General features: G+C 37.1%; 1 protein-coding gene across 35 annotated transcripts in view; it reads right to left on the bottom strand.

Annotated features, from left to right (window-relative positions):
• Positions 1-16,908, bottom strand: part of mbnl2 (muscleblind-like splicing regulator 2) — a 76,535-nt gene that overhangs the window by 46,760 nt on the left and 12,867 nt on the right. For all 35 annotated transcript variants that reach the window (XM_079615508.1, XM_079615483.1, XM_079615490.1 and 32 more), the window contains exon 2: positions 8,755-9,456. In XM_079615508.1, coding sequence (XP_079471634.1) covers positions 8,755-8,928 — 174 coding nt within the window. In that variant the 5' untranslated portion in view covers positions 8,929-9,456. The remainder of the gene's footprint in view (positions 1-8,754; positions 9,457-16,908) is intronic.

Raw genomic sequence — 16,908 nt, 5'->3', positions numbered from 1 at the left:
CTATAAATGTATGAATTAAACTCACTGAGACTGTCGAACTCTTCTGCCTCAAACTCTTCTGTCTCGCTGTGCTCGAGACGGTGACGTGAGCTCCACTCAAAGTCTTCTTTCCTATTGGTTGTCGCTCGTGAAAAATGCTTCACATTTGCATAAAGTTGAAATTTCTGAACTTTTACACGCTACACACAGCCTACGACATAGCTACGGCGTGAGTTCGACACAACAATGAGTCGCATCAGGCCTTAAGTCCATCAGTCAAAAAATGCGTCACGAAGAGGAAAAAACATATAAGTCGCACTGGACTATAAGTCGCATTTAGACATTTATTTCACAAAATCCAAGACCAAGAACAGACATTTAATCTGGAAAGGAAAGTTATTCAACTACACAATAGCACACAGAACAACAGGCTGAATAGTGTCCGGTGTGTTAGCGTAACACATTAACAGTTATTCAGCTCCACAACAGCATAAAGAACATATACCTGGGAGGCTGATTAGGCTAAACTAACATAAGCCAGCGAGTCCAACAAGTTACCAGTCAGCAAGTTCATTCCACAACACTGTACTCTTCATCCTCGGTGTTGCTTCTGAAAAACTCCGCTAACTAGAGCGCCCTCTCGCGGCTGTAGACGATAATGTTTCTCTTGGTTCATCTCAGTCAGTATGAATTCATTTTGATATATAAGTCGCACCTGACTATAAGTCGCAGGACCAGCCAAACTATGAAAAAAAGTGCGCCTTATAGTCCGGAAAATACGATACATGTTTTATCCAATTTAACTTCTCAAAGAAATATTGTTTTGCATTAGTTGACCCTTATTTGATAACTTTTGACCCTAAACTGCACATTTGTCCAGGAAATTTACTAATAGTCTTGTTTATTGGAACCTAACCATGTAATCGTTTGCTCTCGGGAAGAAGGAAAAAACTCCTTGTATTGTTCAATGGATGAAAGGGATGTTTGTTTTCCAGGAAAACCTTTTGACTCTTTACAGAATGTTCCAGTATCAATACAAGTTAGCTAATCGCTAGCAACAGCATGTATTGCATAATGTTTATTACCACAGACAATTATACACAGACACGATTCGACTCAAACCTAAATACTTTGTAATTTAGTTTAAAATTCTCATTTGCTGTCTGATATCTCATCTAAAGTATGTTTGACAAATAAAAGACAAGTGCATGTGGCAAGCAAACAAGGTAGTGTGTTTTTAGAAACCGTCCTGTAACCACTTGAAATAATGTTGACACAGTAGCCAAGAGCCTCTCCAAGGTCTGTTTCTAATATCCCTATAGTCCATTACAGATCCCCGGATAGGTATGTGAAAGAAATACATTTGTGAAGCAAGTGGGAGAGCGTGAACACACACACACACACACACACACACAGGTGCACTGCAGCATTAACCAGCAGCAGCTGACAGAAAGAGCAACACGCAGCGCTAACGCTAACCAGCTCCAGCTGACATCAACAAGCGAACGGTAGCGCAGGAGAAGCTCAGACCACTTCATGCTCAGGAGTCACGAGTCCGAGCAGATTCTGCATTGATGTCGGAGCCGCTCCACCCCCACGGGAGGGTAAAAGTGAAGTCACATGGACCAAATGCAGGCCGACGTGTCGGAGGCCCCGGTCAGGAATGAGAGGCTGCAGGATTCATCAAAGTCACTCCCAGCAGCGGCCCGACGTTAAGCTCAAGTCAGCATTTCATTGTTTTGTGAATGACCTGGGGGATTGACACCCTGCCGAGCGAACACATTCCCCCGCATGTTTGCTCTGGCGAGGGTGCGGCTCGCTTTGGGAGATTGCACTGACAAAAAACAAATGTGCAGCAAGTTCGTCTCAGTCGAGTTTATGAATATCAATCCATCTCAAAATGGACTCTTGCAATACAGTGAATCTAACCATTTGACTAAGTAGTTAACAACACTACGAATCATTAAGAAACATCTTCTATTTAAGAAGAAATTTATATAAAAAAAAATGTTTTTTGTTATATTATTTATTGTTAGAAATAGAATACATTTTAATTTACTATTATTTATTTAAAGGCAAGTTTAAACCGCATTAAATATGAAAATATAAACAAATAACAATGTATATGATATAATACTCATGTATATATATATATATATATATAAAACATAGATTTTATATTTAAAACCTGTTAAAAAAAAAACAAGCCAAACTTAATTCGATAAAAAATTAAATATAAACATTAATTTATAAAGCTAAATAAAGAAAATTATTATATATCTGAGCCATAATGATAATGTAAGCTGTATAAATGTGTTTTACAATAAATAATATATAAAATGAAAAGCTACACAACAAATTATTAAAAGAAAAGCAACTAACTACACTGAATTATTAAGTTATTATTTATTATAATAATTATAAGATAATTCACTATTATTATAATTTATTTAATGTATTATTATTTAATCCGTATATATATATTAAAAATAACAGGCTAAAAGAATCTAAATAGCATTAAATATGGAAATATATATAATTAATTAATATAATACACATTATGTATTATTTAATAGTATATTAGAAATTAATATAATACACTAAATAAACAAAACATAATAGGCCATAGACATATTGATAATACAAGCTGTATAGATAAATATGTATTGTAGTAGTTATATCACATAATTAAAAATTGAAGTAAAAGTAAAGTAAAAGTTCTTCATAACACAAATTTCACCAATTAAGTTGAATTAATGAAATAAATTAACTTTTGCACGATATTCTAATTTTCCGAGTTTCACCGGTATGATAAAGTGACGAGATATAAATACTAAATATATTTAGAAATCTAAAAAAAAAAAAAAAATCAATAGGCTTGTGTTTATTGATCATGCATGCAGTAAAAACAGAAAACTGTAGACTCTTGTTGACTGTGTTTGGAGACGAGTCGAGTGTTTAGCTGACATGTGAGCTGTTATTAGGACACTGTGCCTGGACTGACGGCTGCAACCGGTGCAAGAGACTTGTCAAGCACACACACACACACACACACACACACACACACACACACACACACACACACACACACTCGAGGAACAACAACAACAACGAGCTATTCAGTGTCAGGCACACCATCACATGACTCTGGCATTTGTATATTATCTAGGAAGACGGGAACGTCTCTTTTCCATCCCCCACATTTCAGCTCCGCTTCCGGCCTCTCTGTCAATAGTGTCGAACATCTGCGGTTCAACCGGCTTCTGAGTAACTAGGTTAGACGGGACAGAGGCATGCTAGTGGGGTACAGTATTGGGAAACTAATGGGCATCTGTAATTTGCTATGAGCAACTCCAAACATCCAGGTATTTCTTTTATCTGTCGCACAAAATATAATCCAATATGTTAGTTCTACAACATCGTTGTAATGTCCAATATCTGCCACAATTGAAACATTATCAACATGTCACAGCTTGTCACATGTTACTGTAAATTCCCAATTTGTTCTAAACATTCAGTTGTTGGGGGGATTTCTGTGAATATGAACAAAACGAATCAGTGAACTGAAATTAACCGTATGAATGAACCAATTCACTTAAATTAATTGAATCTTAGCAAATATGACTTGTTGCTGCAACAATTTTGAACAAGTCACGTTGCTAAAAATGCTAGAAATACTGAAAAATTATTTCAGTAGTAACATTATTTCTAGGGGTGTAACGATACACTCATGTCACGATACGATGCATATCACGATACGATATTATTGAGATACTCCAAGACATATGGTAATAAAATGTGAAATTCAATTTCAAAGGTCAATGCCAAAACCAGTGCTTGAATTTCCCAATTTTTCAGTTGTGAGCGTAATGCAGTGTTGGGGAAAAACACTGATGAACTGATGCACAGATGTAACTCGTTACTGAAAAAGTCGCTAAGTTACTAGCATAACGAGCTACTTCCTTCTTTAAACGCTACACGGCCTTGAATATGAAGTCATGCTGCGGTCAAGCAGGAAATTTGCTGTGCTGCATTGTGTATAAAAATGGAAAACGTAGTCAGTAGCAGAGGACTCTCGGCTGGATCTCTTTGTTCTGGTCCGGACAGGACACACAGCACAATGCAACACACACCTGCACTTTTCTAAAAAGAAAAGCAGCAGAATCTCACAGCACCCGTGCAAACGCTGAGGTCGGCAGGAAGGCGTCACAATGAAACAGTGAGCGTTACAAATGAGCCCACTGACCAGATTCATTATCCATTAATGCAGAGCACATGGCTGATTGGAAAACAACTCGGGCTTTTGTGCATCTTCACAAGGTCAACGCAGTCAGAGGAACTCACGAGTCTGCGCAGCACCTCGAGTCCCGACGCGAGCGAGAGAATCTGATGACCGTCGACTCCCAGGGGCCAAAGACACCCGCTCAATGGGCCCCTGTGTTTTACAGATCGAATTAATAAAGCAATACGCTGAATATCTCAGTTCTGGAGGTCAGATGCACCAACCAAACAAGACAACAGATTCTGGGTCGGGTCTGGGGCAGTTTTTCTTATACAGAACATCTATAAGGTTTCAATTAATCGGGATTATCAGACATTTATATTAAATATATATTGCAATATTTATGCATTTGTTCTAAAACTGTTTAAAGCAAAGAGTAAAAATCGAGTTTACATAAATAAATACAAATCAAGTAATGTTTTCCACACTGTTTTTCATTAAATCAACAGAGGGAAGGAAGATTAATAATGAATTATTTCACTTTTTTGAGTTATATGTACCGATATAACAATACACAGTATGTAATAAAAAGATTTGTAAAAATTACATAAAACATTTGAATGAAAAACACGTTGAACCACTAATTTGGGAGATTTGATTCACACAGATGAATCAGAGATATGTATCAATTCATTAAAAACATTATTAGAGACTTGAATAAGTTTTTTAAAAAAATGAACAATTTGAACTGATTCTTTGAAATACTAAAACTCTTATGCAGTTGTGTGCTACTGAAATTTGAATCTAAGCCGTTAAAATATACATTAAAATAAATATAAACAAATAGGCTATATTGTCACAAACACTCTCATAATATAAACATCCAATGGCATGTTTTTGAAAATTAATGACCAAGAAAAATGTAACAAAATTATGGTTGCTTTCTTTCATATCTCCATTAAAAATATCCCTATATTTCCCTAAAATATCTATATATTGCCCCGCACTATTAATGAAAATAAATATATATATATATATATATATATATATATATATATATAAAAGATTATTAAAAAAGATATATAAAAAAAATTTTTAAGTCACAGTTAGATATATTTTATATAAATATATAAAAAATGTTTTAGTTTTTTTGAGAATCTATACGTCTACTTGCTCAGAGAAGACCAAAAAGGGATTTAGCAATTTAGGGTGGAGGTTTTGGTTTAGTCGAAAACTGTGACATGAATCACATGACGCACCACACTGCAACCCCCCCCCCAGAAAGCCCTGTGATGTGCAAAACGGTTTGGTCGATTGTGCTAACTGGAGGCAGTGGTTAACACATTAGGTAGCCGTCATCTCTGACAGACCTGAACTGCCATAACAGACCGCAAGTCAATGGCAAATTACAGTAATTCACCAGATATCTGACACAAGTATACCTCACCTCTGAACAACAGAGAAGAGACAGCTCGAGAAAAAAAATTGTTCTCCAGCAAATAAGTGAAACTTTTGCCCAGCTAACTGAAAGTCTGAGCATGCATGACCACGGGTTAATATGATTGCAGAAGCTTTGGCTAATTTAAATGCACATAGAAAAACAATACAAGTCAAAAACAATAAATCCTTTTAAACGGTCACATATCAGCTTTAGGCCTCATTTTTCAAAAGCTCCATAGGAAGAAACCGAGCGCACAGGTTCACTGTACTGAGATCGCCCACATGCCTCGCAACACTATCCTCTGACACTGACCTACATAGTGACCTTGCCTAATTTGCGAGATAAACGGCCGAGTGTGTGTAAGCTGTTGACGATTGTTTTTGAAGGGCGGGACTGCAGCGCACATGAAGGTAAGTATCATCTTAAGTCTATTATTCCTGTGAGAGATAGGAGCTGCTCCAGTTTTACTGCGCATTTGTCAATGTCACCGCGCAGTGTTTTCACTGCATTAAAACATGTATTGCTGTATTGCTGGGCTCATGGCCATCTGTGCCGTGAAACACGACGTGGCCCAGATTAAACAAAAAGATCAGTTTGTGATCACTGGTTTACTGGAAAAATATGATAAAAAATAATGTTTAATAAATAATTCACGTTATTATTAATAATAGTCGTCACTAAATTGTTTATAATTATTATTATTTTTTTAAGTGTTGCTAGGGTCTTCACGGCAGGGTTATTAAATTAAACTAAAACCAAATATTTGCAAATATTAAAGTTTTTTATTATTTTTTCAGCTAGCTGATCAGACAACATTGCTCATTTTAACTTGTACTATGATAACTAAATGTACTAAAATAGATAAAACTTGAAAAATATATCGATATATTTAAAAAATAATAATGAAAATGACAAAAACAATAAAATTACGATAACTTTAGCCATATTAAACCGGCGTGTCGTCGTCGACACATCTAACCCAGCTGTATTCATGTTACAATAACTCTTCAACCATTTGCACTATCAAAATAATTCAAATGGCTCCTGACAGAAGACGGCTTACGCTTTTCGGCAATATACAGCAGATTTTGGTAATTTCATCAGCTTTGGGGAGAGCGGGATGGCAGGATTTGAACGAGAGATACGGAGCGAGATTTTTAGGAAATTCGTTTATTTATTTTATATTGTTAGCAGTGTTTTAATTATCATACTATGCCTTAAACCCTTCTTAAATTCATATCTCCATGAACACCCTTAATAAATAAGACCTATTCTTCCACATATTCGTTATCCTGACTAGGTGATTTTGCATATCTGTTGATTTGGTGCATTATTATTATAGAATTGATGTGAATAATCATTAACGGTGAATAAACATTATGAACTGTACATTTGTCTTTCTGACCGGGTGCATGAGGATGCTATATGGTACTGAAGCGTCCATTGTAGTGTGTTTCATCGCAATGCCCTGTTCGCTTTGACGTGTACATGTTTAATCTTTGAAGGTCTAAATGCAGAGAATTTTGTCTTGCACTCTTGTACCCGATGCACTAGCATCTAAACACCCTCTGACTCCGCCTACTGCTGTAGCCACGCCCCCAGACTCTCACGATAGGTTGAGCTGGAAAGTGATTGACAGATCTGAGTGGGCCGCTCTCAATGTTTAGATGGAGCCTGGGAGGCAGTGTTGGGAGAGATAAACCCATGAATGCCATACTAATAGTTGTCAATAAACAATAGGCTACACTGGGCTAAGTATAACATAACATTTGACATACTTCAACCAAAAAGCATGGGCTAAAATCTGACACTTTAATTATTGCTCACTGCATTTGTTTTGCACATGGTCACGGTTCTAAAAACAGCACGGGCATTCACCGAAACCCACTGCCAGGCCGTATATAATGGACGTGGCATGGTAACGTTAGATGGAGAGATATAAAACTGGCTGGATGAGAGAGCAGCGCTGCCCTTTCGGTCTCTATAGGTCAGCTTTATTTGAAGTGTGCAGTATGCAGTGTGGCAGAGCTGACACATGCACTCTAATTTGAGAGTGCTGCACTAAGACAAGCTATTTGCCAGCAACACAAAAAGTGTCCTCAAAAAAATGTGTTGACTCGATCAATTACCGTGTGCAGCAAGTTCTCGTCCCCTGCTTCATTTACATAATAATAATTGCCTAGAAACTGATCACAGTCAAATATGCTGTTTATGCACACAAAGTGAACTTAGGTTCCAACTTTAAAACCCATCGATATACACACACCTGTGAACGCGTCGTGAATGCGATAACTAGCTACAATTGTCACATATATAGTCTACAGATGCATGCAGAAGAATCGCAATTACCATATTTTCTAGAATTTTAAGTCTCCATGTTTTTGTCAGAAGGAAAATGCTTATAAATGCACGCCTGTGACCGCAATTTTATAGAAATGCACCGTTTCTTTGTTGAAATTGTGTATTATTATTAATTAACGTAATTATTTATGTAACATTGGTATCGTTTATCACATTGCTGTTAGTGCTGTTTGATAAAATGAAGAAAATGGCCATGCAATAGTGAACTTACGTATTATAACAGTTCCGGCTCGAAAATTTGTCAATATACACAACTGAATGCGATAACTAGCTAAATAGCAACATAAATAGCCTATAGTTTCACTCATGAAATATAATATTTGGTGGAAGAATCACAATTACCATGTTTTCTGGAACATAAATCGCCTTGTTTTGTACTCAACCGTGATTGGCCAATGGTGTAAAATGCAGATAAATGCACATCTGTGGCAGCAATTCTATAGTAACGCGCCAAATTACTGTTTTGGAATCGTGTATCATATTGCTGTTTACAAAAAAACAAGAAAAAAACTCATGAGATAGTGATTTTACCATAGTTAAAGGGATTTCGCCAAAAGTCATGCCTAAAAACATCCCTTAGCCATGCTAAATGCTCTTCGGATTTGTTTATGAAACAAAACAATACTCAGAAATTTGTCTTTCCACAACAAAATGACATTCAGAATGAGTCCGAGCTAATCAAATGTCTTCCGGGCATTGTTGAAAGAAAGCTGCAAACAAAAAGATGCATCACGTAAGTGTAAAATCTGACCTTGAGCGAGTCGAAGCAGGCGATCACCCGCCCGTTCTCCACCTGGCAGCTCTTGGGTGGGTGCGCGAATTTGCATTCCTCGTCGCTGCGCGAGCACGTCCCTCTCTGAAACTGCCGGCACACCTCGAGAGTCAGCCATTTCGTGTCTCGTATCGACGCGATGTTTAAAGCCATAGCAAAAAGTTGTGTGGAGAACCTGCAGGCTCTATGGCGTCAGTAGATTGTTGACTTGGGTTTGAATAGTCTGCGAATGTATTTGTGTGTGTTGTTGTTGTTGTTGTAGTTTTGAGGTTTGTCTCAGTTTTGGTGGCGAGGCCCTTTAAATAGAGATGTCACATTCAGACCCCCGTTGGCTGTCGCATGGGAGATGGCCGCTATCAGTGAAGCTGTCAATCTCTGCCAAGTCGTTCATCAGTCATTTAGTCCCAGGTGCACAACACTGGAGCGACAATAAGAACATGCTCCAGGTCTCCGAATAGTCTCGAGGCCGACGGCTGTGGGAAACTCTACCTGAAGGCAATGGCTCTCCTTGGAACGATATCTAATAATGGTCCGTGAATGGAAAGAGCGTGTTGGTTCCTTGTGCTTTGGCAAGTCTGAGGAATTGAGATATTTTCGGAGGTCAAGCCAGTGTAGGATGGGGGCGGAGAGCAGCTTCAAGTAGGAACCACGTCAGAAAAGGCACTTTCTTCTGTCCGGGATCTGGAAAAGAAGGCCAAGATTTGATTTGGGTAAGAAACAAGGCCAATAGAACATGAATATGACAATTTATAGACCATTTTGTTCATTTAATTGTTACTTTACACCTCTCATTTGTTTATGTAGCATTAACTAGGGTCTAAATGTTTGAAAAAAGTAATATAGAGATATTTTATATTTCGAGATAGATGGACAGATGTAGATAGATAGATAGATAGATAGATAGATAGATGTAGATAGACAGACAGATAGATAGATAGATAGATGTAGATAGACAGACAGACAGACAGACAGACAGACAGACAGACAGACAGACAGACAGACAGACAGACAGACAGACAGACAGACAGACAGACAGACAGACAGACAGACAGACAGACAGACAGACAGACAGACAGACAGACAGATAGATAGATAGATAGATAGATAGATAGATAGATAGATAGATAATATCCACCTAAAAGGAATAACAGACGGGTGTTATTCTGGAAATTGAAGCATTTGGTGTTATCTAATCATAGGCCTTTCAAGGATTATATTTACATTTAATCATTTAACCGAAGCTTTTATCCAAAGAGACTAACAAATGAGGAACTCCACAAGCATGAACTAAAGCTAGAAGCAAATCAGTGCAATATCAAATGTTGCATCAAAGCACGCATGGAAAAAAACTGTTATATCGATAAAGCACAGTGTCACATTTGGTAAAATGCAGAAGTGTTCAAGCACTAAAGGAAAAACACCCCTTCCTGAACCATTTAAGACGGCCTAACCTGTTGAGTAATGCCAGAGACTTTAGCCAATAGAAAACATGCAATATTCCTGGCAGCCATTCAACAGCCAGAAAAAGACCGAAAGAGACGACGAGTGCCACAACACCTCGACCAGCTCACATTAAACACAGAGTAAGAAAGCATAGTCACCTTTATTTATATAGAGGTTTTTACAATACAGATTGTTTCAAATCAGCTTTAAAAGGAGAATAATGCAACAAAGTTTGTTTCTAGAAGAAAATAGCGTCACAGTCCAGCTTAAGTAAGTAGTTCAGTGATGGTTAATTATTGTTGTAAAAAAGTTATTAATTTAGTTCATTTATATCGTCCAGCTCAGTTCAGTTCATCATATAATGGTGTTGATGCAGGCAGATCAATAATAATGTTGAAAATTTAATTAAATGTACTCAACTAAGCAAGCCAAAAGCAACAGAGGTGAAAAGATGACAGAGATAGATAGATAGATAGATAGATAGATAGATAGATAGATAGATAGATAGATAGATAGATAGATAGATAGATAGATAGATAGATAAGCAGATAGATAGATAAGCAGATAGATAGATAAGCAGATAGATAGATAAGCAGATAGATAGATAGATAGATAGATAGATAGATAGATAGATAGATAGATAGATAGATAGATAAGCAGATAGATAGATAGATAGATAGATAGATAGATAGATAGATAGATAGATAGATAGATAGATAGATAGATAGATAGATAGATAGATAGATAGATAGATAGATAAAGCAGATAGATAGATAGATAAGCAGATAGATAGATAGATAAGCAGATAGATAGATAGATAGATAGATAGATAGATAGATAGATAGATAGATAAGCAGATAGATAGATAGATAGATAGATAAGCAGATAGATAGATAGATAAGCAGATAGATAGATAGATAGATAAGCAGATAGATAGATAAGCAGATAGATAGATAGATAGATAGATAGATAGATAGATAGATAGATAGATAGATAGATAGATAGATAGATAGATAGATAGATAGATAGATAGATAGATAGATAGATAGATAGATAGATAGATAGATAAAGTTACTCTTCTTAACAGTAGCGGAACTTTTCATGATCACTACTAACCCTTATATAGGATTAACCCTTATAAGAATAAACTAGTCACCTCTCAGATTTGGAGCAGCTTATAACAATAACCACCACCCAATCTTCAAAAATAAAACGCCGCCTCTGGCACGACTTGTGAAGCTCATCGCTGCTGAAATAGAGGACTTTTCTTGGAACATCTGGAAATATTTTCTTGTGCAAACTGAAGGAGAGGCGGGAAGGGAAGGGAAGGGTGGGGGTGGGGGTGGTGCACGCAGACGAAACAAGCCCGTAAAAACCAGCAGCTGCCGTTGAAGATTCACTTTAGTGTGTAATGACGGACACGTCCCCTCCACTTACAGCAAAGCCAACAGACAAGAGCCAAACAAAACTGTGTGTACGGAACTGAACACTATACTAACCCAAGCCTTTGCATTGTGTGTAATACACATGTGTACCGGTGAGGTATCGTATGCATTAAAAAGACAAGTTTGAACAAGTTCTGAGGGAACCTGAATGCCTCGGTTTGTACACATACTCATTTTTTAAGTATGCCAGTACAGGGCTACACAAACTGCAACCTTTTTATCCTGCCGGTGCAACAACATTTCGTTCCAGGTCGCACTGGAGCTAACACCACCGCCCAAATGATAAAAGCTACCATTTCTGTTGCATATGAGAACAAAATGAATGCAGAATGAAAGCGTGCTACTCGTTTGAGCTGCGCAGCGCGGACCGTTTATCAGCTCGGACCAATAATAGACAGCACAGCGCGAGCTAAATACAGGTTTACTCGCGGACTGTCTTCAATCACATGACACTGGTACTACTATCGAGTGAGAAAGCGTTTGAATTCTCTGCAAATTAATAACTTTGCAGTGAGATCTAGTGAGAAGCATTCAAATTCAGTGCAGAATTCTCTGTTGATAACCATATATATATATATATATACTGTATATATATATATATATATAGGCCTATATCAGATCAAACAGCGCTGACGTGGAAAGCAAGAGAAACATTGTGCCATGCTTTTCAGTCCTCAAAACATTCACCATGGATTTAATGTAGTAATGGTATTGTGGCAGAAATAGTCGAGGCCCCTAGTCGAATGTTTTTACATTATTCATTTCATGGTTCGTACAACTTTTTGAGTGAAATTCATGCACTTTTTTAAAGGACTTTCAATTGCTTAACACTTCAAAGTGCTGCTTTACATGATCCAGTTCAAATGTTTTTATGATGTGATGACCAAAAACATTATTTGTTCATCTATCAAAGATTGTCCCCAAGATACAGGAAAACTAATAAACGCTTATTTTTAAATATAAAAAAGATATGAAACTACCACTATAATCAGTAGATGGTTGATTCATCATACGTTTAGCTTTTAATTGTATATTTAGATATTATGAAATCCCTATTATAAAATATAAAATCATCAACAAATAAATTGTCAAAGTTTCACACTTTTTTTTTGTACTGAAGTATGAAGTAGGGAAAGTCACGAAGTCTCGAGAAAAACTAAAACTTTAAATTGTGAAGAATTACACAGAAAGTAAGTAAAGAGCGCTCCTTTTATAATCACTGAAGCTGCCGGTCAGTTCAGTTTGATACTATAGAAGAACAATGGTCCATTTAATAACAGTTAAATGTTAAAAATGTTCCCTGTAAATTTTCAAGAAATAAACGTAATATTATTAGTAACTGCGAAACTACTTATTAATGCGAAACAATAGTAATATTATGATTAAATTGCCTTTATGACTAACAATCCCCAATGCTCTGCCCTCAGATGTTAGTCTGGAGCCCTGCAGTAAAAGTAGGCCAGTGTTGTGTGCAAAGCAAGCACGAAACACCATGATGACCTACAACATTTGCTGAAATATGAAGTAGCCTATAACACAACAACCCTCTACGCACACCTTGGCAATAGAATCGCCATTGGCTAGTCATGTTTTTTGGTTATATCGTATATCTTCTGCTTGCTCTTAAACACTGAAAAATTCCAAAATTGATTAGCCAATGGCTAGCCTAACGATAGACATTACTTTAATTTACTCACATTGTAGAGGGTTGTATGCATGCACTATGCAGTGAATATCACGGCATCTCTTTTAGACTCATTCATTTGTCAGACTGCCAAAATGTTAAATCATTTAAATAAAATCAAATAAAAAAATGCTAAATAATTGTAATTATTTCTGGGATGATAACTAGACGCCGCTCTGAATTAAACAAGCAACGTAGTGAAATCAAGACACAATAATATATACAAGTATGCAGTCAGTAAGCAAAACATTAGTATTGCATTCAGAACACAACCACCTTGATCGATTCAGTGTTTTATTAGGACTCGTGGTGATCTGGACCCTGCTTTTGTCTATCACCAATAACACACAGCAAGCATGTGCGTAATCTAATGAGCTTGAGTGTTTCTTTCATTTTCCACTCTTGTTGCTAAGGGTCTGTTTCTTCTTTCTATTTCCCACAATGCCTAGCAACCACAAGAGTGCACATACAAAAAAAAAAAATCTAACTGAGGCATAATAAGAGAAATCGACCCTTTAAGAAGAATGCAACAGGTGTAGCGCAACAGAAATACACACTAATCTGCATAATGCAGACAAAACAATCATAAAATAATGACAGAGCAACAACAAAACAACAAACAGTATTTAAAACAAGCATTAAAAAAACATCTTGTTGTCTTCATATAGCGATAGCCTTTTGTTTTTCAATCAAGCCTTTATTAGTTTTGCTTGTAAAATCTTGTATTAATTTAAGATTGTAGCAATCCTAAAAATAATATAATAAAATAATAAAATGTAAAAACTAATTTATATTGTACTGTGCTTTTGTAATATGTGAATTTACAAAATTAAATTAAATTAAAATAAATAAAATATAATAAAATAAAATAATTAAATAATTAAATAAAATCTGCAATCTTAAAAATAATATAATAAAATAATAAAGTGTAAAAACAAATTTATATTGTAAGTGCTTTTGTAATATGTGAATTTCTGCTTTGGAAAAATAATAAATTAAATTAAATTAATTAAAATAAAATAAGTAAATAAATAAAATTAATTAATTAAATAACATCTGCAATGCCTTTCCTGAAGAATAAATAGGGCAACAAGCCACCAGACGACCTCCGACGTGTCCCTAGTTGAACTGTGAGTTGAAGCCCTGAATCAAGGCCTTCAATGCGCCATTCGTCAACATAACTGGCCTAAAGGTCCAAACTGTCAAGCAGTCATTTCAACAAGACTTCGGGTGCTGCTGTAATTTGAGATTCTTGTGTGCGGCACTATTTGAGCTCTTAAAAAAAACACATTAGCAAAGCTTCCTTTCTGGCAGCACTTTGAACGGGACCAAAGGGAGGTCGATTCCTAGAACTGGAGAGCGAAAAACCCTGGTGTTAAAAAGAGTCATTTCTGGACCCCTCAATCCACGCTCCACCATCGTACAATCCCAGCACCTGCCGCTCCTTTCCATTTTACCATTATAAAATTAAATGGCCTGCCATACTCATGTCTCTACGGCACTATTTAATTTCATAGCTTTACCCCCCGAGAGTCAAGCCATAAAAAAATTGGATAGAAACCATGTCAGATGTGACCTCATGCAATTAATCCTCTTGTATTTTTAGAAACCTCAAAAAACCGATGGTCTAATTTACGAGGTGAATGACAGTTAAAGGGTGCTTCAGTAACACAATCTGTCAGCTAGTAGAAGTGCTTAAAGCTTGTAAACCGAAATAATGGGCCACCAAATCTTTGGATTCTCAGGCCTGTTGGCTTTTCTTTTCAGGGTGCAATAACGCAAGCGCTGAAGCACAGCAAACACAGGGTAATGGTTTATAAAACAGTGCACGTTTAAAGCCAAAAATGGTGGAAATGCACAAATCATCAAAGCAAAGCTGCAAACCAACATTTGCTCTCTCCCTTAAAGAAACTGCAATTCCAGTCAAATCAATGCAAATCTCTCCCTGTCGGCTGTTCGCTCGACTCGACTGCGGCCGGCACGGAGCAAACACACGGGGTAGGTTTCTCCGGATGACATGGTGATATCCGAGGCATGCTTTAAAGGGGAAGAAGTGTGTAATGTTTTCATGTTGAAATACCGTCTACTATCTCCTAGCTTAATATGCAGAGTCAACTATTTGTAGGTAAATTTCCCTGAAAAGTGCAAACACTGCAGTTCTGCGGACGCCGGCACTACTAAACACTGCGTGTGTGCATCTCGACCGGCCCGACACCACAACACTGGCTCAACTAATTGCATTTATGATGCTAGTGGGGCAAAGCTTGCATTACAAAAAAGGTGCAAAAAATGGCAAGACATTGTAATGTCCTAAACCGGATCCTCAGAGTTTTGAAAAACCAAGCACTTTAGTAGATACAGGGTTCCCACATTTTGGTTAACTTCAAATTCAAGGACTTTCCAGGTCCAACACCCTCAAATTCAAGAATTTAACCCCTTAAGCGCCACCCCCTTTTTTTAATAGACATGAAAATGCACATTTTGAACTTAAATGGTTGTAATTCAAGAATGCTTTGGAATATATATAGATGTAAGATTGGTCTTGTTTTAAAGAAGACATTTGGCAGATTTTTGTAGAAGTGAAATAAAGTTAAGAAAGTTAAACAGAGAAAAAGTTATAGAAGTTTGAGTTTATGAAAATGTACTATGTTAAAAAATGTATTATTCATATTTTATATTACATTTTAAAAAACTGGCGGACTATTAAAATGCAAAGAAATCAAAGCCAAAAATCTGAACAAGTTGTGTTTAAAATGTTAGGTTGATATCTCAGAAAATAAGCTTTCAGTGAGATTTAGTTTGGGCGCAGTACCACACTTTTCCACTAGCGACTGCGCGCACGTGGGCAGAGCCAGTAATAGCGGCGGTAGTCATGGCGACGGAGAGTAACAGTCGCGCAAGCCAATCACTTGTTTCGTCCCGGTAGGAATTAATGAGCTGTGATTTTTGAAGATTAAATACACTAGAGTCACTCAATTTTTATACTCTCTTTTTCAAAGTACTTACATTTTAATTATGTATTGGTCTATAAAGACAGTTTAAGCCAATTTGAAAAAAAGTTCTTTAGACAATTCTTACCTACCCAACCTTTAAGGACCTGTATCTATGCGTTTATTTTCAAGACTTTTCCAGGGCCTTTCATCAACAAACTTTCAAGGATTTCAAGGACCCGTGGGAACCCTGTAGATAGTTCAAAGCTAGCGAACACATCAGCGTGGAGTAAAAACAGGGTTAGTTAAGTCTAAATGGCATGATGATACCCGAACAAGGCATCGATTTCAAAAAGATTGGCCGATAAACTGCAAGATACTGCCAAGTCACCACGTCACCTGCAGTCGCTCCGGGTTCACAGAGGCGAGAGCTTTGACAGATAGTTGTAAGCGAGCGAGTCAGCGGCTGATGAGGGAGGACAGATGGTGTGCAGGTAGGAAGGTGCTGCGGTCTCCTTGTTGTGACCTGCAGAGATTAGCACTGTCTGTACGCCCCCGCCCGTCCTCACAATGATTAGTGCTTCTGGAGGAGGACGCCTGGCTGAACAGCAAAGCCATGCATTCCACAGAT

Source organism: Phoxinus phoxinus (genome assembly GCF_949152265.1).
Source record: "Phoxinus phoxinus genome assembly, chromosome: 6".
NCBI lineage: Eukaryota > Metazoa > Chordata > Actinopteri > Cypriniformes > Leuciscidae > Phoxinus > Phoxinus phoxinus.
This window is presented reverse-complemented; position numbering and strand designations above follow the sequence as displayed.